General features: G+C 37.3%; 2 protein-coding genes across 2 annotated transcripts; both read left to right on the top strand.

The window, feature by feature from the left end:
* The first annotated feature begins 92 nt into the window (after positions 1-92).
* LOC100890311 (kin of IRRE-like protein 3) lies at positions 93-20,229 on the top strand. Its single transcript, XM_003723865.3, has 11 exons — positions 93-704; positions 8,163-8,486; positions 9,175-9,492; positions 11,673-11,807; positions 13,126-13,245; positions 14,808-15,062; positions 15,858-15,992; positions 16,711-16,875; positions 17,547-17,654; positions 18,557-18,813; positions 19,728-20,229. Exons 1-11 carry the CDS (start codon positions 626-628, stop codon positions 20,067-20,069), a joined length of 2,238 nt encoding a protein of 745 aa, XP_003723913.1. The 5' UTR covers positions 93-625; the 3' UTR covers positions 20,070-20,229.
* A 6,742-nt stretch (positions 20,230-26,971) lies between these two features.
* Positions 26,972-27,502, top strand: LOC592962 (late histone H2A.L3). The gene has a single exon (XM_003723866.3). The coding sequence runs from the start codon at positions 27,045-27,047 to the stop codon at positions 27,453-27,455; it is 411 nt and encodes a 136-aa protein (XP_003723914.1). The 5' UTR covers positions 26,972-27,044; the 3' UTR covers positions 27,456-27,502.
* Positions 27,503-27,537: the final 35 nt, after the last annotated feature.

The raw sequence follows: 27,537 nt of genomic DNA, 5'->3' as shown, positions 1-27,537 counted from the left end.
TATAAAAAGTCTTCCAAATCATATTTTTTCTCCTTTAGACTTAACTAGTAACTTTTTTTTTTACTATCTTTGTAAAGAAATTTCACTGCACAAAATTGGTCGCAAGAACTACATGCAATGAAATTGGGGTAACGCCACCCGTTTCTCGCCTGTCAATCAAAATAGCGTCACCGAAAAGTTTCACTTGAAGATCGGGGTCCGCCTCATCCCTCATCCATACACAATCTCACTTGTATCGTGTGGACTTGGTGGCATGTAGCTTTCGTACCCGGCTAGGCTCGGCGCAATTACAAGGCAAGAGATGCGTGCGTGACTAAACTTTATGTGATGCGAGCAAGGACTGGGAAGGTGTTTTCTAAATCAAAATATTTGATATTCCTACGTTTATAAAAACATAAAAACAACAAATTTGGAACCTGCATAATGCGCATAATCGTGTGATTCTATTCTACTTCTTTGCTGGTTCCAATAACCAGATTTTTCGCTTTCGCAAAGTGTTAAATAAAATTGGATTTGGAGATTGAAGCCGAGTCTCGGCCCAGGTGAGGAGAGTGAAATTCCACGAGAGATCAAGAACACTTCATCTGCATCTCGGCCTAGCCTTTCTTTCCTGGATCAGGCAACCATGTTATTCCCTGAAATTCCGGTGAACTGTTGTGTACTGATTTGTCTTCTTTTATCATCCTGCGTACATCTAGAGTATGGTAAATTGATTGATTCACTAATAATATTGGATTCAACTTGTGTAGTTTTGTGAGCATGGAATTGTATTTGTAATTTTGTATGCATGCAAATTGCAATGAAACAATGGTTAAAAGTCTTTGCATGTTTGTTGCTTTGTTTCTGTTTCTGTTTCTTTGCTTTGTTTGATCTTGGCAACATCCGAACGAAGGCATCATTATATTTATGTGGAGTTATAATATACCCATAGACCATAGATCTAGTCCATACATTTATTGAAAGAAATCACAATCGATTCTTCATTCTTGATGTAGACTCTACATGTAGGCCTACCGGTATCGGTATGTAAATTGTAGGTCTACTTTGTCATTGTTTTAGCAATCATGTGTACCCAGATGTTCTGTGTCCAGAAAGTTAATTTAAACTTTAAAGGGCAAGTCCACTCCAAAAATAACCTACTTTCAATAGACGCAGAAAATTCCCACAAATGTCGATTCAGGGGAATAACATTTAGAAATTTGTTTGATTTTGCTTGCCACAAATTAGAATATCTTTCTTCAAGAAGAAGAGGTCGAGGAGAAGAAGAGGGAGGAGAAAAAAGAAGAACAAGAAAAAAAAAAGGAAAAGGAAAGGAAGAAGAATAAGGGAGAAGAAAAGGGAGGAAGGGGAGGAGGAGAAGAAGGAGGGGACATGAGGTGGAGGACCTTATTCACAGAAGAAGAAGAAGAGGAAGAAGGAAGAAGGAAGAAGGAAGAAGGAAGGAGGAGGAGGAGGAGGAGGAGGAGGAGGAGGAGGAGGAGGAGGAGGAGGAGGAGGAGGATGTACATGGATCATGTACTGTAGAATGGCATGAACAGTTTGGCAAACATATGTTTGCCTCTCGTTTGTTCATGTAGGTAAATAAAATTAAATTGGTAGCCCTGTGACGTGTCTTGCGAGGTCCCCTCCCATGTGTTCTGTACTAAAAAAGTAAAAGTATTCAGAAATTTCTGTTTTCTCTAAAAATTTCTCTAATTTTTTTTTCTTCAATCATGCATACACTGTATGTGTACATACACCCTAAACATAATTTTTGAAAATCATTTGTACACAACCCCTATATGATTATGAAACAAATGTATTCTGTCATCAATATTATTTTAAGAAGTTTATGAAATGTCCTGTCCAGAGCAAAATGAAGAGGACCTCGCAAGATATGTCACAGTGTTGTCAATTTGTGTGTTTCACTGATAAAAACCTAATAATTCACAACTTTCCTACATTTTATTGGATTTTGTCCTTGTTTTGACGTAAAAAAGGGGGTAAAATTTTACAAAATGTCCTTGAAATTGACCGCAAAAGGGGGTTATATGCATTTGTGGTAACGGTCATGCGGTCCGGAAGTCACATTGAGTGACCCCACCGGGCCTGTTCCATCTCATTATTCTGCTTCTATTTGATATCAGGATGAACTTCCCATTTAAAAAAGAGCATTGACAGTAGACAGTTTCAATCTGATTGTTTTCCTCAAGTCTTATCCATTTTGAGAATATCCTACATTTGACCTGTCATTTTGAGTATTGAAACAGTGTTTTCATGCAACTTGTAATCTGTCCTGAAGGAATATTTTGCCAATGCAACAAGAAACCCATTGATTTCTAAATCACTTTAAATTTGAAACAGCATGGGGCTAACCACAAATGTAAACCAGTAACAGCAAGTGTTTGACATGGACCCTAAGGCAATTTAGGGATCACCTCAGAAAACTGGTAGAAATGTCTCCCAAAGTTATATCCACTGGTAAATTTGCTCAGAAAATGCAGGGATTAAGTTATGAAAGATTAATAACTTGTTGTGAGTCCATTTTAGCTACAATCATCAACCTTTTTGTACCTAAACATTTTTGTAGACAAATCTAAATTCTTGGTTTTGATTGGAGGCATTTCATTCGGCATTAGTGCATGAGCTGTTGTAATGTGATTCAAACGTAAGAAAATCTGTCATGCCTGCTGATTGCTAATAAAAATTGCCATTGCTCTATATTTGAAGTGGATAACACTTTGTTCTTCACTGAGAGTTGCTATGACTACTGTAAATGAGGGAGGGGAGGAGAGAAAGTGAGAGAGGCGGACAGGGGGAGGGACAGGGAAGGAGAGAGATAAAGAGAGAGAGAGAGGGGCAGGTTATAAATCCCTCTCTTTGGTTCTTGACAAATGAATTGCATATTACAGGGATTGCGTACAACAACGTCTAATAATAATACAGTGTTGGCCTAATGGCCTGTAATAAACATTTCAATAGAGAAAATAGAAATTCATGCTTCTTTTGCTAAAAAAAGTAAAACTCGTTTGGGGGGGGGGGGGTTTCTTAAAACTAAAGTGTCACTGATCAATTTCACCTATATTTGAACCAAAGATTTGAACCTACAACTGTATGTCTTCATAGCAAACTACATCCATCAAATACAACATGCAGTTATTCACACAACTCTCTCATAAATCGATAGGACACATACCTTTGGAGATAATTAGTCTATAGTTACACAGTCTCATTTGCTTAAATTGAAAACAAGATCCGAGTCAAAGTTAAAGAAATTTTATGTGCAGACGTAAATAAACTTTGTTGCTTATTAAAGGCCAAAATTGTAGTTTGTTTTGTGTCTAGACATGGTGTACTTTTGTATATATGTGGTCAAAAAATATGTTCGTCACCAACAATCTTGCATTTTTTTTGTAGAAATGGTCTGAGTATTAAGACTATTAAGGAGCAAGGATTGTGATGACAAGCTCCTTCACTGAGCACTCTTTGACCTTTGACCTTGGATACCTGTCTCTAATCTACCAACCTCTTGCCCTGGTAGTCATAGTAACAATAGGATGAAATATTGCTAGGCCAAGAAATCCTTGCAAGGTGCATGCACAGGAGATATTGAAGTTAGATTAAGTGAACAGTCTTTGCCAAAATCATGGTCCATGCCAAAATGCAGGGCCTTTTTCAAGAAATATTTGTATTACCGGTTACAAAAGAATTGAAAATATATACTTAGGTATCTTGCCATGGCCTTGATAATACTTACATCTACATCATTTAAAATTGGTAAATTTAAAGGGTAAGGAGAAAAATACCTTCAAGGTACTTTAACCAAGTTTAAGAAAAGTGAACAAAATGAAAGTTTAGATTATAAAATATATGATTTTCACAAATGCAAACCTAAGAATTCTAATCTTACAATCGTAGAATAATCCAGGCTGAAGTCATCTAATATTCTGATATTCTGTTATATTTTTTCCTTCATTATACTCTAACTAGATGTCGTGAACCCAGAAGTTTGTTTCTATACAATTTATGAAACTTCTTGCCAAGTCTGCCATATATGCCCACACTCACAGTAAACCATATTTTGGCATGTTTCCATGGAATTCACTGTAATCTTGAAGACTGATAGTGGTAGAAGATTATTTTAGTACATGTACAGTACAGGCCTTTAATTTCAATATTTTTAGGGCAAGGCCACTTTTCTGAAGGGCACATTCCTATATTACAGCACAAATAAGAATAATTGGAAAGGGCACAAAATATCTCCAAGGCCAATGAGAGGGGCATTGAGGCCATGGCCTTGGTGGCCTTGGATTAATTTAAGCCCTGACCGTAGTAGGAAACAGTGTATAATTTAAGCTACCTTCTATTTTGCTCTTTTTGGGATTCAGGGTTTTATTGGGATGCAATTTTATCAGATTAATGTTCTTGCTGTTTTTTACCAGAGTTTTTCTCCAGTGTATTAGAGCTCTTTTGGAGCTTTAGAGAGCTACATGTACATAGCTCACGGCCCCTGTGTATTTTTTTGCTGTTAGGAAATATGATTCACCTGAGTATTGAACATATTCAGCCAATTTGAAGAGCACATGGACAGTCATAAAACTTTCAAAGATTCGTAACTTTCTCATTTTTTGCCTTATCTCATGAAAACTTCAATCTACTTCTCTGATTTGTCTGCTTTCCTCTAGAGTAGTTTGCTATGCTATCAGGGTTGGATTTCCTTGTAATGCCCTTTTATCTCCAAACATATGTAATCCAGTGTAGTGATGTTCATATGACAGTCCATTATTAACTTTAATTTTCAAGTCATGGTTGTACATTTCACAGGCCTGATAAAAACCCGATTTAAATCGGTTTCCCGATTTTTTCCTGATTTTTTCTTCTTCCCAATTTTTTTTTACCAGATTTTTTATTCCCTATTTTATTGTGATTTTCCTGATTTCCCCCTTATTTTCTCTATTCTTCCCTATTTTGCCCTATTTTTTCCCCAATTTTTCCAATTTTTCCCAAATTTTCTTACTCGAATGTTGCTAGATGCCATTTCCCCCCGCGAATCCTCTTCTTTCTTTTTTACTCAAGGGGGCGTAATTGAAGAGAGAACAAAAAAAACATTTTTTTTTTTTAGTGCTCACTATCACCCCTGATTTCAAAGTAGTAGAATCTCGAAGTAAAGGACAATGCGGATGCACACATGGTTACTTACAAACAAAAGGTATGTCTTCATCTGCTCGAGATTGCCAAATAGCCCGCTATTTCTGATTTGGGAAATAAGCCAGAAGTTACAAATCGCGTCTTCATCAGCTGAAGACTCGACCTTGAAACTCAAAACTCGTGCTCAAGAAATTAGCTCGAGACATCTTGCTCAGCGTTCGCGCATAGTAATAGTATGAGCTTTCGGGCTGGTGAGGACGCACTGGACAAATAGCAGGATATTTTGCAAACTAGCCCAAGATATCTTGGGAATATTGTCTCGACCAAATATCCCGCTAATTGCAACTGCAGGCTGATGAAGTCGCAAATTAACTGGATAATTTGCGATCGGGATAATTAAAATAGCGGGTTATTTGGCAAACTTGAGTTGATGAGGACAGGCCTAATGAATGAGTGATTTTATGGTTGGCATGATATTGATAACTAAAGAGCAACGGAAGGCATCCTCACATGAAGTTAGATGCCATGTGCATGCCTTTACTAAATTGTAATTTTGAAGTTAACCAGGCTTTTAGTTTAAAACTTTGAATACTTGTTATTTCGGGCCCTTGGGAAGCATTGTCATGTTTATAACTTCAATGTTGTCTAGAGTCCCACATAAACATAGTTCATGTATTGTAGTGCCTGTATTAAGAGACTACTTATTGCTTAGGTCGGATCATCAGAGAGTGGTCTCTCCACGGGTCATATTGTCCTGCTGAGATTTGATTTATGAGTGATATACATTGACATTGATCGCACCAAACACTGCTGGGTTTCAATAGATAAAGATTGGTATCATTTTTCAAAGCAACAATGTTCATGACACCAGTCGTCTATGTATTATAGAGCCTGTATAAGGAGCCTACCCATAGCTTAGATCAGACCAGGAGTAGTCTATAGACACAGACTCTAATTTGACACTTTATTGCAATTCCTAGAGCCTTGAACAGAGCCTAGATATGTCGGTCTCTGGTTGTGTCCAAAGAAGCTAAAGTATGGAGCCCATGTAGTATGCTGTCAGCCTAGTCTCACAGTGCAGGCACTGTTATGCGCATCAACGAATAAGGGATTGTGCCTGCAGAGTATTCTGGGAATCAATAGGCCTGTTTTCATCAGCACAAGATTGCCAAATAACCCGCCATTTTAACTATCCTGATCGCAAATTATCTAGCTAATTTGCATCCTCATCAGCCCGCAGTTGCAATTAGCGGGATATTTGATTGAGATAATCATCCAAAGATATCTTGGGCTAGTTTGCAAAATGTCCTCCTATTTTCCAAAATATCCCACTATTTGTCCAGTGTGTCTTGACCAGCCCGAAGACTCGAACTATGCAGGAACTCTGAGCAAAATATCTCAAGCTCGAGTTTTGAGTTTCGAGGTCGAGTCTCAGGCTTATGAAAGCGTGATATGTAACTTTGGGCTCATTTCTCAAATCAGAAATTGTGGGTTATTTGGCAATCTCGGGCTGATGAGAACAGACCTAGAGAGAGTGGTTACAGTGGTCTCTCTGCGGGACAGTAATAGTCCTGCTGGGGCTTGCTTCATGAGTGATAAACATTGACATTGACTGCATCAAACACTACTTGATGTGACATCAGAGACTGGTGGTGGTTTCAATGGATGAAGACAGGGATCGTTTTTTCAAAGCAACAATGTGAAGAACACCAATGTAGCCTCATTTTACTTTTTAGATATGAAGCGGCAAACCTGAGGCGTTTTTTGTTGTTGTGTGTTTGAGGAAGTGTGATACACATTGCTTGAAGATTCACAATGCCCCGTTACCTTTTTGTCTGACTATAAAACATGTATTTTCAAAAGTGAAACATATTTTACCATATATATTTTATGGGAAATATAAACTATATACCTGTGTTAGTATATACCAAATGTACTGATAAGTCTATATGATTACTTTATACAACACAAATCATCAATTTTTATATTTTGCATATTGTTTATTTTCATCTCTTGTTTCATTATTTCCGTTGCATATTTCTTCTTCTTTTTCTGTAGAAGTATAATTATGTGCATTATTTTTCAGCCTTGTTCTGTCCTGTGAATTCAGTTTTCAGGCAGTAGCCTAGACTTCACAGTTCTTTTTTACATGCTTTCTCTTGTTGTTTTAAATAAATAAAGTAAGAGATTTAAACAAATCTTTCATGAATCTAATAATTCATAGCTACATTTAAAAAAAAAATAGTAATTAGTATACATCCATGTAACTTGTAAGTGGCAGAATTTTGGAAAGTAACACCATAAATGAGTGGTGTGAGGGGAGGGGCTCTTTCATTTATGATGTTGGATTTTAGCAAAGATTGAAGACTCATTTTGGAATTTGACCTTGTTTCTCTTGCCTCTAGCCATACTTTGCCACAAACAAGACAGGTTTGAAATATAAACAACTCTGTGATGAAGTGTAACAGCTTCTCCAGTACTAGGCTAACTAGTCTTCAGATTCAGGTGTTTTTACCCCACCCGTAATGAAACTACTTTGCTCACTTCAAATTCAAATTCCAATTTATGGTACACATTTGAATTTATACATGTAATGTAGGCTGTGGATTAAACATCTTTTTCTAGTTAGAAATTAGCTCTTCTTATATTTATGTGTCCATAGACCCTTTGACCCAAATTTGTGGAGGTGGTCTAAACCTAAATGAGAGCTCTTCACTAACAGGCGCCCTGGACACATGGGTGCCCAAAATCAAAGTCTTTATACATGTATGCAGAGACTGAGAGAAGAAAATTATGAAAATAATCTTACAAAATCTCTTAAATTTTGCATTTGTTTTGTTGTTTTTAGTGGTTTTCTGTTGTTGTTGTTGTTGGTGGTGGGGTGTTTTGTTTTGGATTTTGTTGTTTTTGATAATACTTGCAGGATATCAACGGTAGAGATATAACTTGTATTGCAGTGGATCAATGCCTTCTTTCTTTCAGTTCATTTTTTTAATTATCTTCCTTTTCTGTTTATCGCCTTCATCAATATTCAGCCAATGCTACCCAAAGTCTAACGCAAGAGCCTGCAGATACCGCCGTCAACTTCGGTGCTGGGGCTGTGACCCTCCAGTGCGTGGTAGCAGAGAAGTCTGGCCAGCTGTTCTGGATAAAAGACGGCGAGCACATCGGCTCTGACAAGGATGTCACGATTCCAGGCCTCTCGCGGTATGCCATCGAGGGAGACGCGTCTGCCGGGGAGTATAACCTGAAGATCACGGGTGTAGCGTTAGCAGACGACGGGCTCTACCAATGTCAGGTGACTCCCAGCGCGATGGATGCGGGACTCAATTCCCACACGGCGAAACTCACCGTCCAGAGTAAGTCAGACAGGTATTGGGTATTAGGTTCTTGCTTAAACCCCCACTGCACTGCTTATAGCTACTTGCGACCTCTTTATAGCAAACAATGCCTAATCGGTGACCATTGGTCCCCCATGATCCCCCTTTTCTTTTGTTAATCGAGAGCTGATTTGATGAGATAACCACCTGTCAGTGACCATGCAGGGAGGTCTAATCCCTCCTGGCCAAACTAGTACATTGGGGCTTGAATGGAAAGGGAACTATTTTGAGCTATTTTGAGCTGTGCCTCTAGAAAGTGTCATCTTCCTGTCAGGGCGAGAAATAGTACCATGTTTATAGCACTTATAAATCCCTAGATGGCACTCCAACGATGTCGCATCATAACTTCTCTAATTGTTGTCCACTTTTCCTCACAATGTTTTATGTGCTTCTTCCACCAAAGGTAGTACCGAAGATATGATGTTTATCTATTTCTCTGCTTTGTATGCTCTATTGAAAACAACCATTATCAGGGATGCCAGATTTACATGTAGGCCCTGGTGATTTATTTTCAGGCCATCATTTCAGCTTTTTTGTGTACAAAATAGCTCATTCTAGGTGATTTTCAGGCCCTCAGACTAATTATAACAGGCATCCCTGCATTCTGTACTAGGCCAGAGTGTCCTTCAAATTCTTCATGATCTTCTCCTTTTCTCCTTGGTTGTAGGACCACCAGGCTCAGTATCCCTAGATGGCAGTCCAACGATGTCCGTCAAAGTCTCTGAGGCGGTCAACCTCACCTGCAACGCCAACGGTGCCAACCCTGCTGCCACCATCGCATGGTTCCGTGACAATGCACCTCTAGAGGGCGCCATATACAGTTCGGGACGAGCCGCCAATGATGTCTCTGGAAAGCTGTGGGATGCTGTGAGTGTCCTGGGGATCACACCTGAACTGAATGATCACGGGCTGGTGTACGAGTGCCGGGCATCCAATGCTGCTGTTACAGAGCCTATCGTAGCTGGCTTGACCTTTGATGTGCAACGTAAGTGGAAGCTTGTTTTCTATTCTAAGTAACATTATTCTTGTTAACAGTTTAGGACCAGTACATGTACATGTACAGTCAAACCTGTCTATAGCGACAGCCCAAGGGAAACACAAAAAGTAGTCTTTGTAGACAGGTTCCTTTAGTACATGTTTCAATGAGAAACCATTTTCAAGGGAAACAAAAATGTGCTTGTTGTAGACAGGTGGTCTTTGTAGACAGGTGGTCACTAAAGCAGGTTTGACTGTACATGGATATTTATATTTAGTAGCTGCATGTTCACACTTTAAAGTAAATGAAATTATCATCAGCTACCTGAGTGGGACACTGCTCCTCAAATACCTTACCGGCAATTAAAGGTAAAGACCAGTATTGGAAACGCCCCAATTTCAAAAAATGAAATGGAAGCTCTCATTACCAATCATGTGAAAGAATATGTTTTGACTAATACATGGTGATAAAAAATTTGCCGGGAAACCGCCTACTAATTCATATATTTGGTAAATTTGTTTCTCTCATGGTCTGTCAGAGATATAGGGTAGTCCCATATACATCTTTCTGTGTATAGTGCTTGTAACTTTACAAAGAATGGGCCAAATTTCTTATCATTTTGATGATTCCAGAACCTCGCAGATGCTAGATGCTAGATTATCAACCTTTTCTGATCGATTCCACAACGTTTCTTTCTCAATGCAATCGCATGACCATTACTGGTCTTTACCTTTAACCAATTTATCAATTTTAGACTCATATACATATACATGTATGTTTAGGGGTCTCAACTTTCAACCATATATAACTTTCTTTATGTTTTTGGTTTTGTTCAGACTTTCACCAATCTGTTTCTGCGGTGTTTCTACTTCCACACCTTCCATTATATTAGAAAGTTGGGTGTATTTGTACAAGGTCTCTAATCTGAACGTTTTATGAGCTGTTGACCTCTTCAAAATAAGTTTCCTTATACAACATTTCTTCATATGATGTTGTTTTCTGTAACAAACAATGTTCTTTTTACGACATTTCTCTGAAAAATAAGTTTCATATAAATTTGCTGTATGTGTCTGAAGTCTTCATACATGTAAACATGTAACACTCTTCCACCTGTAGCAGCCTGTTGATTGCTTGCTTGCCAGCTCACACTGAACTGCATCTGTGAAGGTCATTTTCATGACTCACTTAACAAGAATCCACTGTTGGGCTCATTAGGTGGGGCTGGGGGGTCAAAGGTCAATGAACTTTGCAGGGTGTAGTCCAGTAATACCAGATGAGATCTTCATCAAGCCTCTGAAAAGCGCATTCACATCTATTTCAGTGGGTAAACCTCATCAGTTATTGTTCATTATCACATAAGAAGAATATACTTCCCCATTTCGCTTTCGAGAAAGGCTCAATAACTTCTGATTTAGGGCCCAAACAAATTTCCAGATGTATAAGTAGAAAGAAATTTCTGCATACTCCTGTGTCCATGTTTTGTGGCATGACCATACTGTGTTTGATGATACCAGGAATTTAAATTTCAAAAAATGAATTAAGCTTTAAGATGCTTTAAGATCCTTTAATTGACAACACTTTTGAGCTTTTTAATCTTTGATTTTTTTGCCCCTGTCAAATTAGTTATGTTTTCATGTTTTGATGTTTATAATATCATAAGCATACAATACTTTTCCATTTTGCTTTCGAGAAATCATCCCACATTTTGTGGTTTAGCTCAATAACTTCAGAATTAGGGCCCCCGGCCCCCCCCAAAAAAAATCCAAATACATGAGTAGAGTAGAAGGGCTTAGAGTTTGCAGTTTCATTTGATACGAACATTCAAATAAATTAAAAATCGTATTGATCGAGGATCTAAGTACTAGTAGTCATATGATTATGAAAATCAGAATTTAAAGCTAAATTAAGCTAAATCGGCTCAGAATGGCAGTGACGTCACACAAGTAGTGCGATTGTCTACAATTTGAATCTCATTCAACTTTTATTTTGACTTGACTTGTTAGATGCTTTAAACTTCTGTTTCTTAGTACTCTTATCAAAATCAGGAAGAAAGTGTTTGTTTAGATTTCCTATCTAACGCAGTTTCCATTTCTTTGACAATCAGATCACAGGACGATTGTATAGTGTGCGGTTGGCTTCACACTTCACAGATATCTATATTATTTATATTTTTGTTTTACGTTGCACAGATGCGCCGGTCGTTGCCGTGGAGACGATACCAGCTGAGATCAGAGAAGAAACGACCACCATCTGTCGCTGTGTGGTGGATGCCAATCCTAGGAGCGTGTCATATGTATGGTCCAAGAATGGTGACACGCTGACAGGTAGGTAATACCGTCAAACCTGCCTTAGTGATCACCTGTCTACAAAGACCACATTTTTGGTTTCCCTTGAAAATGGTTTCTCATTGAAACGTTTACTAAAGAAACCTGTCTACAAAGACCACTTTTTGTGTTTCCCTTGGGCGGTCGCTATAGACAGGTTTGACTGTACCAATAAAAATACATCAGGTTACATTGATTATGTTGTGAAATTGGAACAGGAGATCTTAAAATGAAGCCTGAAATTGGCCTTGTGGAAATAAAGAATGTGGAATCCGAATGGTATGGAATGATAGAACAAAAGAAAAGGAAGAGAAAATAGAATGGACAGGGAAGAAGAGAGAGATCAAGATGATAAGGGTGAGGAATCGAGGAGGAGAAAGAAAGAAGAGAGAGCGCAATTAACATTTGCTGGGGTTTCCTTGAAAAATTACTGGCTTATTAGTTGGCATATTAAAGTCGTGAAATACAACTCGATAACTCTACGATAATGTTGCTTTAGAAATGTACTCAGTGTTTTTATGCCTCCTCTACAAAGTAGTCGGAGGCATTATGTTTTTGGGTTGTCCGTCCGTCCGTACGTCCCGTTCTCGTGATCGCGTTATCTCAAGAACCGATTGATTGGTTCCCGCCACACTTGGGTCATGTATGTATCTCGCAGAGCCAATGAACTGAGTAGATTTTGGGGTCACAAGATCCAAGGTCAAAGATCACAGGGCTCATTATGTATGCAAAAATAGCTTATTATCGCGTTATCTCAGAAATTGATTGATGGATTCCTGCCAAACTAGATTCATGTATGTATCTTACACAGCCAATGAACTAATAGATTTTTGGGTCAGAAGGTCGAAGGTCATGGGGCTCATTAAGGATGCCTATAAATAGCTTGTGCATGCATTATCATTAAAACCGACAGATGGATTACAATCAAACTTGAATTTTACAAATTGTTTCTGTTTTGGTTTGTAAAATTGCTCTAGGGCAGAGGCATCATTTTCGACTGCGTGCAGACAAAGTTCCATCTTGTTTAATTTTTTTATTTCGATCACACGACTCGGACCATACTTTTCAAAAGTTGTTGCTTTTCCTGTGCATCTTGAGTTGTAAAAAAAAAACTAAATATGATTTTACCTTTCACATACAATTTGTGCCAGCGTTTAAGTAGTGCGTATTATGTGCTAGAGATAAAAAATGAAAGATAAGATCTGAGATAAAATATCATTTCATAATACTGATTTGATTTTACAGATATTAGAGGTAAAATCGTAAGCGGAATACCTTCCCAGAACACAACCTTATCGTTAATCTTTTTGTCTTACAGGTGTTGAAAGCAATCAGATGGAGCTCCTCGTCACCAAGGAAGATCACAAAGCTACTATTAAATGTTCTGCAACAAACACGATAGGTACTACAGAAGGAAGCATGGAACTCAATGTATTATGTAAGTAAACAAATTATGATGATGATGATGGTGACCATGATGATAATGATGATGGTGGTGATGATGATGATGATGATTAAGATGAAGATGGTGATGATGATTATTAGATGATGGTGACAATAATGAAAGAGATGAAGATGAAGATGATAATAAAGATAAAGATTAATCACTGCATGTTTTCTATGCTGGCGTCATTTCCTTTGAAACATTCAGCGATGCAAGGTCTTTGATACTTGTTTTGAAATATGTGAGTTACGAGGAATATAAGAAGAAATGATGATGATGGCAGTGACTTCGACAGTGTTGATGGTGGTGGGAATGGCTATAGACCCTTTTTGTCTCGCCTGCGTAGCAAAAAGCGAGACATAGGCGCCGCTTTTCCGGTGACGGCGGCGGCGACGGCGACGGCGACGGCGACGGCGACGGCGTCAACATCAAAAACTTAACCTAAGGTTAAGTTTTTGAATTTTTGGTATAATTTTTAAAGTATAAGTTCTTAGTCAATTAAACTTTGACTATAGGGTAATCAAGTATCCCCAATCATGTGAGTAGAATTTCAGATCACAAAGTCAAGGTCAAAGGTCATTTCAGGTCAACAGACTTGGACTATGTTGTAGCATCATCATCGAAAACTTAACCTAAGGTTAAGTTTTTGAATTTTTGATATAATTTTGAAAGTATAAGTTCTTAGTCAATGAAACTTGGACTATAGGGTTATCAAGTCTCCCCAATCATGTGAGTAGAATTTCAGGTCACTAAGTTAAGGTCAAAGGCCATTTAAGGTCAACAAACTTAGACTTTGTTGTGGCATCAACATTAAGATTTTCAAAATGCTTCTTCTTCGTTATTTTTCAACTGATTTTGATTCTGATTGTTTCATATGATAGAGCTAGGAGGGAATTTAAAATTTCTACACAGAATCGTGAAATTCATTATCTATGCTAATTTATGCAAATTTATTCGAAATCACAAAAAAGGCTTCTTCTCCTTCATTTCTCGACCGATTTTGATTTGGTTTGCTTTATATAGTAGAGCTAACTTTGGTACACTAAACATCTACACAGAATTTTGAAATTGTTCTCCATTAATTAATTATGGTAATTTATGCAAATTTATTCCAAAAATAACAAAAATTGCTTCTTTTCCCTCATTTCTTGACCGATTTTGCCTTATCTGGTAGAGCTAAATTTGGAACAATAAACTTCTACACAGAATTGTGAGATTTTGCTCCATTGATTATTTATGGTACTTTATGCAAATGAAATGAAATTATGTCCCTTCCAGGGCATCAAATTTTTATTTTTTGACCAGTTCAAAAGTGTACCACATAAAATTTACGATATTTGTTGTTGTGAGATGCGGATGAGCGCTACGTCATTGACGTTCTGGTTTATCATATTGAATTGCGTTATGCAGGCGAGACCGCCAAGAGCGTTTCCCTTGTTTATTATTAAAATTTGCTATAGCACACATGTATATATGCAATAAATACATGAAAAATAATTTTGTATTGTAATCAAATCAAATCCCAATCGCATCAAATGATATTTCTTGGTTTACAGATGGTCCACGACTAGTTGAGGTACCAATCAGTATATCAGTTGATGAAGGTAGTCCTGCCCAGATGGAGTGTATTGGCGATGGCAACCCCACCCCTACGACAAAATGGACTCGCCTAGGGTCCCGAGCGACGCTTAGCACCATGCAACGCCTGCAGTTTGATACGGTTCGGGGGTCTGACGTAGGAGTATACGTCTGCTCTGTAACCGTACCAGGCTTTGAGCCTATCACGACCATAGGCAGGCTGGATATAAACGGTGAGAGATTGAAAGATAAAGACGTGAAAATGGGTGTTTTAGGGCAATAATATCCACTACCCCCTTCCTCTCATGCTACCCCCTCCCAGGCTTCATGAGAGATGATGAGAAGGTCAATGTGATTCACAAAAACGAGGTTACTAGTAAATTGGTTCCTTCTTCGCGATCAGTGGAAAAATTAACTTTGTTTGTATGAAAGTTTTCACTTGCCTTCCTCCCACTTAATTCTGAATATAATCACTAAGAAGAAGATTCTTGAATATCATTGTAGTTGGTGCATTGGTTCATCTGGTGCTGTCTTTGTCTTTAACTCCTCATTAACAACCTGTTTTTTCTCATCTGCAGCTGGTACCTGTACAGGCTTGTTTAGATTGTACAGTAAGGACTTGCCACTTATCTTTATCAAAGATGGTAAAAAGCTGTAATGATTGACTTTTTAATGTAATGTATGTGTAGTTCATAAATACATTATTAAGTTGTTTCTTTATCTCTCTTCATGATAGCCATACCCATCATGGATATCAGCACAGCTATTTTAGAATGTTGTACAGATACTAAACCAGACCCCTAGCTCATCATAATAGAGCAGGAAAGATGTTATGTTTTATTAACATTGTTTATTTCTTTTCTTGTTAGCTATACCTGTCATTGATAGTCCGTCTGTCCAGAGAGCTAAGGTTGGCAGCACAGCTATCTTGGAATGCCGTACAGATACTAAACCAGACCTCTAGCTCATCATATAGAGCTAGAGAGATGTTATGTTTTATTAACATTGTTTATTGCTTTTCTTGTTAGCTATACCTGTCATCGATAGTCCGTCTGTCCAGAGAGCTAAGGTTGGCAGCACAGCTATCTTGGAATGCCGTACAGATACTAAACCCGACCCCTACCTCATAATGTGGAGCTGGAAAGATATCGAGTTGGAAACAGGTGAGAGAAGAAACAAAATGTGGTGTGCTCAGCAGCAGGAACAAGAATTCTTGTAAATTTCTATTTTGATGATGATGATGATGATGGTGATTCACTGCATTTGTATGGCACCATATATCTGTTTAAAAAAAACATTCAAAGGCACGAGCTCCTCCAAATAGGAAGATGTGAGTTTTGAGTAAAGCTTTGAAGTGGTCAAGGTTGTTAATTTCACAAATAAATGGTGGGAGGGAATTCCAATTTATTAGTTTTGTATTGAAAGGATAGAGAATGATATGATATGAGAGTTGATGTGAATACCGGTATCAAGATAATATTTTGATTTTTAGGGAGTGAAGGTCCTTTCAAAGCCGAGAAAGTTGAATCTTTAAGAAAAGGAATCACAAATTATTTTTTTGTGAAACCGGTTATGAACACAATATGGTATGATATATTGATAAGAGTTGATTTTGATATCAAGATTATATTTTTAATTTTAGGGAGTGAAGGTCCTTTCAAAGCCGGAAAAGTTGAGTCTTTAAGAAAAGGAATCACAAATTCCACCTTTTTTTTAAAAAGAGATGTAAAGACAAGAGTAAAAAATAAACATGTTTACAGCCAAGAAATAGATAATGAACATGAAATGGGAAATTGCAAAAGAACCAAATAAAGGTTCTGTCAGGGCAGTCCCCATTGATGAGACTTGATGATGATTTCAAGATAATATTTCAATTTTTAGGTAGTGAAGGTCGGTTCGAAGCGGAGCAGGTAGAGACCGCGGCAGGAGGAATCACAAGTCTGCTCCACATCAAGAGAGTTCGGAAGGAAGACTATGGTGATTATAACTGCACCGTTTGGAACGATGTCGGTATCCAGTCAAAGATTATCATGTTGGAACAACAAGGTTAGTTAATGATGATAATGATAGTGATCATAAAGATGATGAAGATAATGATGTGAAGATGATAATAACTGCAACATTTGGTGGCCTTTCTAGACAGGTTTTTATTGCACCTGTCATTCTCGAGGGAGACCGCAAAAAAAGAACAAAGGAACAAAAAATACATGGTCACTATAGATAAGTGACCTTTGAGGAGTAGACACGACTAAGAAAGGGTTGACTGTCTTCTCTTGAAAGTTGAAATATTAAGTAAATTGCTATGAAATACCCCCCTTCATACTTTCAAAAACATGTATTTCCTTGCATTTTTCTACCCTTCAATGAAACATCAGGTATGGATCTGAAGAAATTACCACATAAACAAAAAAAATACATATACATTGTGCAGTGAATGAACCTGTTTAAATGAATATTGCAATCATACTTGACATAGAATGTTGTAAATGTGTAGAAATGACCACATTTATTTTTTAATACACATGTATTGTGAATTGAGTGCATATTACAATCATTTATAATCATATATATATATATATAAGTGAATATTACAATCATGTTTGAGATATATAGTAAGATATATATAAGATATATTGAGATATATGAGTAAGTTGCTACAAAATATCACCTTCATATCAAACGTATCAATTTGTTCTCCCTTTTTAATGACACACCAGGTATGGATCGGATCATCTACATCATCATAGGAGTAGTAGCAGCGTCTGGATTTATCTTCGTCATGACCATCATCTTCATGGCATACTGCAGGAGGAGGCTTAGGAAGAGTGAGTGATTTAATTTGAAAATTTAAAAATGGTCTGGCTAGGAGGGATTAGACCACCCAGCGTTGTAACTGACAGGTGGTTATCTCATCAAATCAGCTCTCAATTAACATAAGAAAAAGAGGATCATGGGGGACCAATGGTCACCGATTAGGCATTGTTTGATATATAGAGGGCGCATGTAGCTATAAGTAGTGCAATGGGGCTTTAAACGACATGGTCTACAGCAATATGCTGAATTGCACATGTATACAGTATATACAAGATAAAGTTGAACAATTAAATTCAAATTACTTGGCAATATATGCAATTGATTTTAAAAAAGTTGTTTAACTACAATCATCAATATAATTATACAGATAAAACACATTGTTAAATTTATATACAATGTATATTAGACTGGCTCCTGTGATTCAGAGTAAAAGAAACATGATTAATCTATAAACGGCTTGAGTGCCTATTTCTGCAGTTGTCTGCACATATAGTACCAGTAAACAAAAAAAGTACAGGGAGCATGTACTAGCTCTCGAAAAAAACTCTCAAAGTGCCCTGGGAAAGTGAAATAGAGCTTCAGTGTAAAATGATAAAATACGTTATTAACTATCACTGTGAGAGAATTGCACTACAACACCAAATCCTAAAAGAGCTTTTGCGAACAGTAAAGTATTTTTGTATACATTTTTGTGGCGCATACACATTACTATGCGATTGTAATGAAACAAAACATGCGAAGAAAAAGATTATTTCATCTCTATTTTAGCCATACATATTCATGAAAAAAATTGTTTACTTACAAGTATTTCTATTGTTTCAGCCTGTGATAAATAACGACCAACTCTTCATTTGTTGTATAGATTATTTTTAGTTATCTTTACTTGGTCCCTTATACCTTTGAATATCAACAGATAAAGCTCAAGTGGATCACGCAAGTAAAGAAGCCATCCCTGTTGAGATCATCCCCCAAGTTATGTCTCTAAAGGACGCCCTCAACAAGGGAAAGAAGACAGGTGACGAACCCGACGGCTCCCCTCATAGCTCGGGGTCACGACCTCGCTACGCCATGCCGCATGAGTTCGTCAATCGGAAGCGTGATTCGTGGGAGGATCCGCAGTACAGACGCAGGCAGTCTAACGAATACATGGAACCTCATCAGTTTGATCGGGTAATAATAATAATAATAATAATAATAACAATATTTATAAAGCGCAACATATCCATCTCTAGAGATGCTCAAGGCACATAAAAATAATTTAAATTAATATTCAACATACTTAGGATTAAAGAAATTAAATGTTAACTTACATTAGATCACACAACTTCATGGTGCCATGGTACATACATCGTGGCACAGTGTGGTTATTTGCTTGACATGCATCGTATGAAAAGAACATGGGTAATGCTATGTGATAGCTGAATGAAGACTGAATCCAACCCTTAAAGGAGAACAATATTGAATAAAATCTGAACAAAGAAAGAAAGAAACAAACTAGTGAAAGTCTGAGCGATATCCGATTAGAAATAGAAAAGTTATGAGTTTTTAAAGTTGTCATCAGTGAAACACAAATTGGCAACACTGATATATCTTGCAAGGTCCTCTCCAATTTGCTCTGTACAGAAAATGTCATAAACTTCCATTTTCTTAGTCATTGATGATAGAATAGATTTGTTTCATCCAGTTGTATACAAACATATTTGCAATAATTATATTTAGGGTGAATGTATGATTGAAAATTTTCTTAATTGTTATAGAAATCTCTTCTAATAATCACATGAAATATAACATTTAAAAATCATCATTTAATCTAATTAATGCTTTGGGGGGAGGGGGGGGGGGGGGAGGGGTGACATGCTTTCGAGTAATAGCAATTTCAATTGCATTTGTCACCCCTGACCAGCAGATTGTATCCTTCTCTCTCTCCTCTCAGCTTTCCTAAAGCTGTTTGAATGTATTATGAAATGTCTATGTATTATCTGATTTTTATACTCATTGTATGATGTCCGATTGGTCATATAAATGATAATAATAATTATAATTTGGACGTGTTCAAATCAATATTTCCTTTCATTTTCACACAGCGTCCTCCTCCTCCTTGGGAAGACGACTACGACAACCGTCGCGAACCTTACAATGACGACGACCCGTACGCTAGGCACGACAATCAGTACTCCAAATTTGAAGACGCTAAACCTGAACCCATCTACCACGATCGCAGTATCCGCAGCCAGCGTAGTCGTCATAGCGATCACGAGGATTACGTGGATCCGCGGGACTTCTGCGACCCGCCTTACACGCGCTATAAACCGGAGGGAAACGGAGAGTACCGCGACCGTGATGATCCGTACGGTTACGAGCATGATTCCGATAAGGATTCAGAAGTTTCGTACGATTCTAAAGATAGACTGGCTACCAATGTATGAAATATCACCCTTTCTCTGTCACATCTAAGATTTGTTTGAAAATCGAACTGGAAACAAGTTGGTTTTATTAAAGGTAAAGACCAGTTATGGTCATGCGATTGCATTGTGAAAGAAACGTTGTGGAATCGATCAGAAAAGGTTGATCATCTAGCATATAAGTATTGTTGTGTACTGCAAGGTTCTTGAATCATCAAAATGATAAGAAATTTGGCCCAGTCTTCATAAAGTTACAAGCACTGTACACAGAAAGATGTATATGAGACTATACGCACACGTGCGTGACACGTGCGTTTATCTCTCACAGACCATGTAGATAAACTAATTTACCAAATATATCAATTAGTAGGCGGTTTCCCGGCAAAATTTTTGTCATGTATTAGTCAAAACATATTCTTTCACATGATTGGTAATAAGAGCTTCCATTTCATTTTTTGAAATTGGGGCGTTTCCAATACTGGTCTTTACCTTTAACCCACAATATTTCAATTTTCAATTTTTTTTAATTATTCAGTTTTCCCTCCTCAAATTGGCAGCGATTAATCTTATTTTCCACTCCTTCATAGTTTTAACATAATTAAAAATGTTTCATATAAAAAAACAATGTGAAAGGAAATTGCGAAAGATAATGCCCAAAAAATATCATTAAAAGGAGACACTGTACTGCTATTGGTTAAAAGAACTGAAAAATGAGACAAAAAGATCCGGGCTTTGAGAAAAGAATAATACAGTTATAATCAATTAAATGCCAATTGGCAACGCTGTGTAGAGGGCAGCACCGGCCAGGGGCATATTTGGCAAAGGCACTTCTGGTTCCCATACAAATGCAATGGGTCAAGAACTGTCCTATAGAAATGATAGTTTTGGAGCCAATAAAATGTAAGCAACAAATTATATTGGTGTCTATATAGATCTTATGAAATCATTGAGGGAGTTAAGGGAGTTGAGGATTCCCCTTTAACCCTATGTTAACTGGGGGGGGGGGGGTCAATTTAGCAACTACTCCGGAACCGCGGCAGATATAAAGTATTCCTTTCGTTACTTTTTTCTTTCGAGTCTTACGCATCTTTTAAAACAATTTTTTTTGAAAATCAGACATATAGTTACAAAGTCACATGAACTTTTGCATGTCAGCCCGAAAATTTGTCATTTCAAAACACATGGAAATATCATTTTTCCTAAAAAGAGAAAAAACATTGGTTATTTGGTCTTGTTTAAAGTTTAGGTGTTTGTTTTGGGGTCAAATTAGTTGAATTGTAGTTAGAAATGAAGTAAAAACAACGAAAAACACTAAAATACATAAATTAAAAAAACAATGAAATACATGAGAAATTATCTAAACAATAGATAACATAAGGAATAACCTGGCTCTTCCAATTTTCGTTGTATTATTATTCCAAACGGTCTAACAAATATATATATAGTGAAAAAGAATGCTTAAATATGAATTATATATGATTTATGGGTAAAAATGTGAATTTTATGACCTTATTTGCATAAATTACCATAAATATGCAATTGAGCAAATTTTTCAAAAAAAAATTGAAATTACCATAGTATTCTATACTCTTCACTTGACATGCATGCAAATTTTTTGGGCGATCGGTTGTGAAACGGCCGAGATTTGACCCCCCCCCCCCCCCCCAGTAAAAACCTGGTCTGAAATAGCCCAGTTAAAATAGGGTTAATTGTCAAGTGCACCATGTCTAAACATTAAAGAGAAAGCTTCCAACATTTGGAAAGCCAAATATACTCTTATTTTACAAAGAATCAGTTTTAGTTTGGCTTTTTCTGAACAAGAGGCCAAATGTGTCTATAATTTCCCTCAATGTCATTCTATTTGGATAAACACTTTGATTTAAAAAAAAAAATATTCAAATGTATGAATAATATGATATTCAGCTAATTTTCACAGCCAGGGCCTAGCTCCTACTGTTACATCCACATGCCAAATACGTGTATGTCAAATACAACAGGCCTTATGTCAGAAGAGTTAAACATAGAGCCCTGTATGTAAATATCCCCTTCAATTAGCCATGAACATGTCATTCCATCTTTTATAACAAAGTTTGATGTATGTATTATGTTATCATTTATAATTATGTCATACATTTTTGGTGTATAAATATATGAAGTATTGTCATATCTTTATCATGTTATTAGTTATGGTATTTACTATTAAGAATCTACCATAGTTATATATTTTGTGGTTGATTTGGTGAAACGCTTGAATCCTTATTGTTGCTATTGTGTGAATATACCAGCACAGTCAAACCTGTTTATTAAGACTGTCCAAGGCAAACAGAGAAAGTGGCCACTTTAGACATGTGGCCTTCATAGACAGGTTCTACAACACACATTTCTCTCTCCAGGAAGATGAAATGCATGGCCACTATAGACAGGTTTGACTGTACTTGCCAAAAAGAGAATATATCAAAGGAACAGACCATTATTTCAATGGAAAAGCCTCATTTATATCATTTCATATATGTAATTAATAGCTATCTTATTCATTGTAGGCAGTGTTATGGAAATTCTTAGTGTTAAAGCGATACTGAACAGATGATCTGTCAGCCCTAGCGTACTGTTTATTGCACGGCGCCATCTCATGGTCAACTTGCCAACAGTGCGTAACCAGATTACTAATGTCCACTTTGTAGACAGAGGACTCGAAGTGAGAAACAACAGCTCAGTTTCGGACCATACTGCTACAGATAGCCTGAGATGGCTAAAGAATGCTTTTATTACAGTATGGCTTTACAGTCAAAGCCATCTATACACAGAGTTTGGCCCATTTGGTTTCACTGGGTCACAACATGGCGTATATTCTTTTGTTTTGTGCTTGCCCAACAAAGCAGTAGTCGCCATATTGTGTCAATGTATTTATGCATAGTATGCAATGAGTCTATGATTATGTAAAACCATGAATTTACAATAATTTTAGTTTTTTGAGGAAAATACGCAAATGTACCACATGTAATACATGAAATGCACTTATTTAAATGTTCTTTTTTTACATGTTTGTATGTGCAGGTCTCTGCATCATTTATCTTCAATGAAATTTGAAAATCACAGAAAATTGGAACTACCCGGTATCTATTTGAAACATGTTTTTAGTACAGTATCTGCGAGTTCATGAATTTGTATGGCTATATATGTTTGTGTTACTTTTAAAACATGTATAATTTTTGGACCAATGTAAATATGTTTATGTTATCATGTATTTAGTTAATTAGCATGTAGCAATAATCAACCACCGGTACCCTAATAGACTGCTAAAAGACAATTTTCCTACCGTAACCAAATTTAATGCATACGTCTTTGTGAAGTGCCTCAATACAAATATTTCATATTGTTATGAACAATTGCATTTCAATAGTCACAATGCAAAATGCATATTACGTGTCGTTAGGTAGGACAAGCCATAATGTCTGTCCTACCTGGCAAAAACTAATGTATGCAATTTGCATTCTGACCATTGGAATACAATAATTTGTAATGGATGAATGACATAATGTGTATCGGGGCACTTCACAAAGACTTATGCATTAGATTTGGTTACATTACAAAAATTGTCTATTTAGCCGTCGTCTTGTGCCAAATGTTTTCGGTGCTATCCTATCAATGTTATTCTTTGAAAAATATTAATGTATTTTTTATTTTTGTCTCACATAAGTGAAAAACTGTAGATTCTTTGTTCTTTTATCCCCAATCAATTAAAAAGTGAAAATTCTTTTTCATAGCTATTTTCCTAAGTTATACTTTGAAAAGGGTGTGTATTATTTTGGCAAAACAAGTGTCCACAATATTTTCCATGTTTCAACTCTTTGTCCCTATTTTAAATCATTGATGACAGTTACTCAGAAAGTAGACATGATTTCATTATATTTTGATATTTTGTCTAATACTTCATATCATAAACTGCTGCCGCTATTTGATTAGGCACAAATTCAGCACTTCATGGACCACTTTCACAAAGCCTTTTTCAATGGCAAATGACAAAAACCAGTGACAAATTTGCTGATTTGTCACTGATGACACGTTTTGTGAAATGGGGCCCAGTTCGGACCCACCAAAACTGGAACATATTTGCCAAAGAATACAGCTGCCTTGATTTGTAATTGTACCTTGTTACTCGTTTATAGATTCACATGATTATTCATTATTTTTAAATGAATATTCATTAGGATTTACATGAATATTCATTATGTTGTTGTAATGAAATATACCTTTGAAAGAAACTGAAGATTTCTTTACATGCATTTTTTATTTTCAAGATTGAGAAATGAATGAAGCGAAAGAGACTGAGGTAAAGAGAGAAAAAAAGGAAAATAATAATTGATTAATAGAAAGAATGATAAATGATTATTATAAAAAATAAGGACATATTCATGGAGAGAGCCAAAGAAAAGACAATAAACCAGTTCAGAAATATGAATGAGTAATTATGAATGAAAATGTCATGCAAGCAACAAAAATTGTGGTGCCACTTAATCCATTTATGATTTGAATGTAAGGCAAGATGTAATAAAAATCAGTTAGAGACGACCCCTAGCTTGGCTCACAATAAAGCAGACGGGTGCCTCACTATTGGCTGCAGCACACCCCCCCCCCCCCCCCCCCCCCCCCCCCCCATGATCCACGCAAGCCCTTTGACTTTTTGAGAAAAGAAGTCCATATAATTATTGCTTAAAAATTCCATCGATGACTCCTTGTTTTCAACTTCTTTTTCTTCTTCTTCCTCTTTTTTTCCTTCTTCTTCTTCCTCTTCTTCTTCTTCTTTTTCTTCTTCCTCTTCTTTCTTTCTCCTTCTTCTTCTCCTTTTACTTCTTCTTCTTCTTATTTTCCTTCTTCTTCTTCCTCTTCTCCTTCTTTTTCTTCTTCCTCTTCTTTCTTTCTCCTTCTTCTCCTCAGTTACTTCTTCTTCTTCTTATTTTCCTTCTTCTTCCTCTTCTTCTTCTTTTTCTTCTTCCTCTTCTTTCTTTCTCCTTCTTCTTCTCCTTTTACTTCTTCTTCTTCTTCTTTTCCTTCTTCTTCTTCTTTTTCTTCTTCTACATCATTATCATGTGTTTATTTGTTTGGCAGATGTAGGTAGCCCAAAAGAACGTGCAGTACGGAATATGGGAACTTCAAATGTGTCAAATTAGACTTGCACCATAATACTTTTCACAAGAGATGGCGCTCGACCATTTTCAGAGCTGGACTTCAGCGCAGTACTAATTAAATCACACTCCAAGTCCAATGACTATGGTGCATGGTCCCGACATTAACGCGGCTCTCTTGTCCGTGATTTAGAAAATAGTTTATGCTGCATAAATTCCAATAAATAAATGTGAAACACTGAGCCGGCAAATCCGAATAACTGAAAATACTCCCATAGCTACAATATTAAGGGAAGCCCCCGGCAGATTAATCTGGCAGGGTGGCAGGCGAAAAGAGGGGGATGCATATATACGAAGCAATGATTTTTCGCATTGAATAATAGATTTTCACACGGCTCTCTCAAAATATTTAGTTGTCTGATTTCTATATATATATTTTTAATGTAGTTAGATTATACAAGATCTATATACCAAGGAGCCGATCGACACCCAATAAAATCTTGATTGTCAGTATAGTATATCAGGGGCGGATCTAGCTTTTTGCTAAGGGGGGGGGGGGGGGGGTTGACCAATAATGATGCGAGACTGGATTGCCGCAACTTCTTTGCCCTGTTTGCTTCCATATTGCTTGTCACTACACTCAGACCAGACTGATAAAAAAGTGAGCAACTTGAACAAGTAATCCAGGAAATGAGCAGCCCAGCTCAGCGTGCGTTGCCAGGTTAAATCTTCACAAAATCCCCACCCAAACGACACTTAAAATATCCCCAAAGTTGCCAAATTTTGACAGAAAATCCCCAAATTCGTTTTTCATAAAACTCAATATTATTTTCATTCCCAAATATTTATTTTTCATCCCAAAGACTTCAACAATCCCCCATTTTTTATTTTTTTTTAATGTGGGGATTTTGGGGATGAGAATCGGCAACGCGGTGGCCCGTGTCCTCAAAAAAGCTGATGGGGGGGGGGGGGGGGGGGGGGGGGCAAGGGACTCTGTGACATTTGTTCGCCCACCCCCCCCCCCCTCCCCCCAAAAAGAAATAATAATAATAATAATAATAATAATAATAATAATAATAATAATAATAATAATAATAATAATAATAAATGAAATAAATACATAGAAATAGAATAAAATAAAATTACAAGTTTAAAAAAAAAGATAAGATTTTAAAAAATGGTCCCGGATTTTTTTTTGGGGGGGTTGCAACCCCCCAACCCCCCCCCTCTAGATCCGCTTCTGTATATAGTGCTTGCATCGGTTATTCGTTATCATATATCAGAGATTTTTATTTACTATAGGCAGTACGCCAAAGATCTATATTTCGATGTTGCATGGGGTACTACTTATGATTTTGTTTAGTTTTTAATAGGAAAAAATTAGATGGCAATTGCTGAAAGGTGGTCCTCTGCCTAAAAAGTAAAAGAGTATTTCTTGGGAATATTTCTTAAATATTATACCCTAAAAAATGTTTAAAAGCCATAAGACTATATCAAAAGTGAATATATTCAATTTAGGCCTAGAATTCTAGGCAGCTATCGGAGACTATTCATGAGAACTTAGCAGACGACAAATTTGACTTTTGAACTAACACAAAATATATCGCCATCTTTCGTCATGAATACGTCAGTTGCTTTCTTAAGCGGACGTCGGAGGAATCATGCCCGCCTTCTTTATTTAAAGATATTGGCGGCCGTGCCGTCGTGCCGGTGAGTCACTGCATTCGCATTGCATTAAACTAATTGGCTATCGAGCAATCTGATTGGTTGTCGTTGGATCCCCGTTTGCGGTATAAATACCTTGTCACGGTCGAAAATTATTCAGTTCACCAATTTTTACGTCTTTGTATCTACACGCAATCTTCAATAACTCAACATGTCTGGACGCGGAGGAAAAGGCGGAAAAGCACGAAGCAAGGCCAAAAGCCGATCAGCCCGAGCAGGACTTCAGTTCCCAGTTGGTCGTGTTCATCGTTTCCTTCGCAAGGGAAACTACGCAGCTCGTGTTGGAGCTGGAGCCCCAGTCTACCTGGCTGCCGTGCTCGAGTACTTGGCAGCTGAGATCCTCGAGCTGGCTGGCAACGCCGCACGCGACAACAAGAAGTCCCGCATCATCCCCCGTCACTTGCAGCTTGCTGTCCGTAATGACGAGGAGTTGAACAAGCTTCTCAGCGGAGTGACCATCGCACAGGGAGGTGTGCTGCCCAACATCCAGGCCGTCCTTCTCCCCAAGAAGTCTGCTGCTGCCAAGAAGAGTGGAAAGAGCAGCCAGAGCCAGGAATATTAAATTCTTCCTGTGCCCACCATCTAACCCGGCCCTTTTCAGGGCCATCACATTTCCAAGAAAGAATGAATTGAAAAGCTCTCGT

This window comes from Strongylocentrotus purpuratus, unplaced genomic scaffold (assembly GCF_000002235.5).
Source record: "Strongylocentrotus purpuratus isolate Spur 01 unplaced genomic scaffold, Spur_5.0 spur5_scaffold_1, whole genome shotgun sequence".
In the NCBI taxonomy this organism is placed as follows: Eukaryota; Metazoa; Echinodermata; class Echinoidea; order Camarodonta; family Strongylocentrotidae; genus Strongylocentrotus; species Strongylocentrotus purpuratus.
Note: the sequence above shows the minus strand (reverse complement) of the source record. Positions and strands in the feature narration are given on the sequence as shown.

Excerpts from the sequence above, each read along its gene's own strand:
- LOC592962 (XM_003723866.3), top strand. The coding sequence starts at position 27,045 with ATGTCTGGACGCGGAGGAAAAGGCGGAAAAGCACGAAGCAAGGCCAAA.
- LOC100890311 (XM_003723865.3), top strand. The coding sequence starts at position 626 with ATGTTATTCCCTGAAATTCCGGTGAACTGTTGTGTACTGATTTGTCTT. Across the intron at positions 11,808-13,125 it reads GAATGGTGACACGCTGACAG|GTGTTGAAAGCAATCAGATG; the intron begins GTAGGTAATACC and ends TTTGTCTTACAG. Across the intron at positions 17,655-18,556 it reads CAGGAGGAGGCTTAGGAAGA|ATAAAGCTCAAGTGGATCAC; the intron begins GTGAGTGATTTA and ends GAATATCAACAG.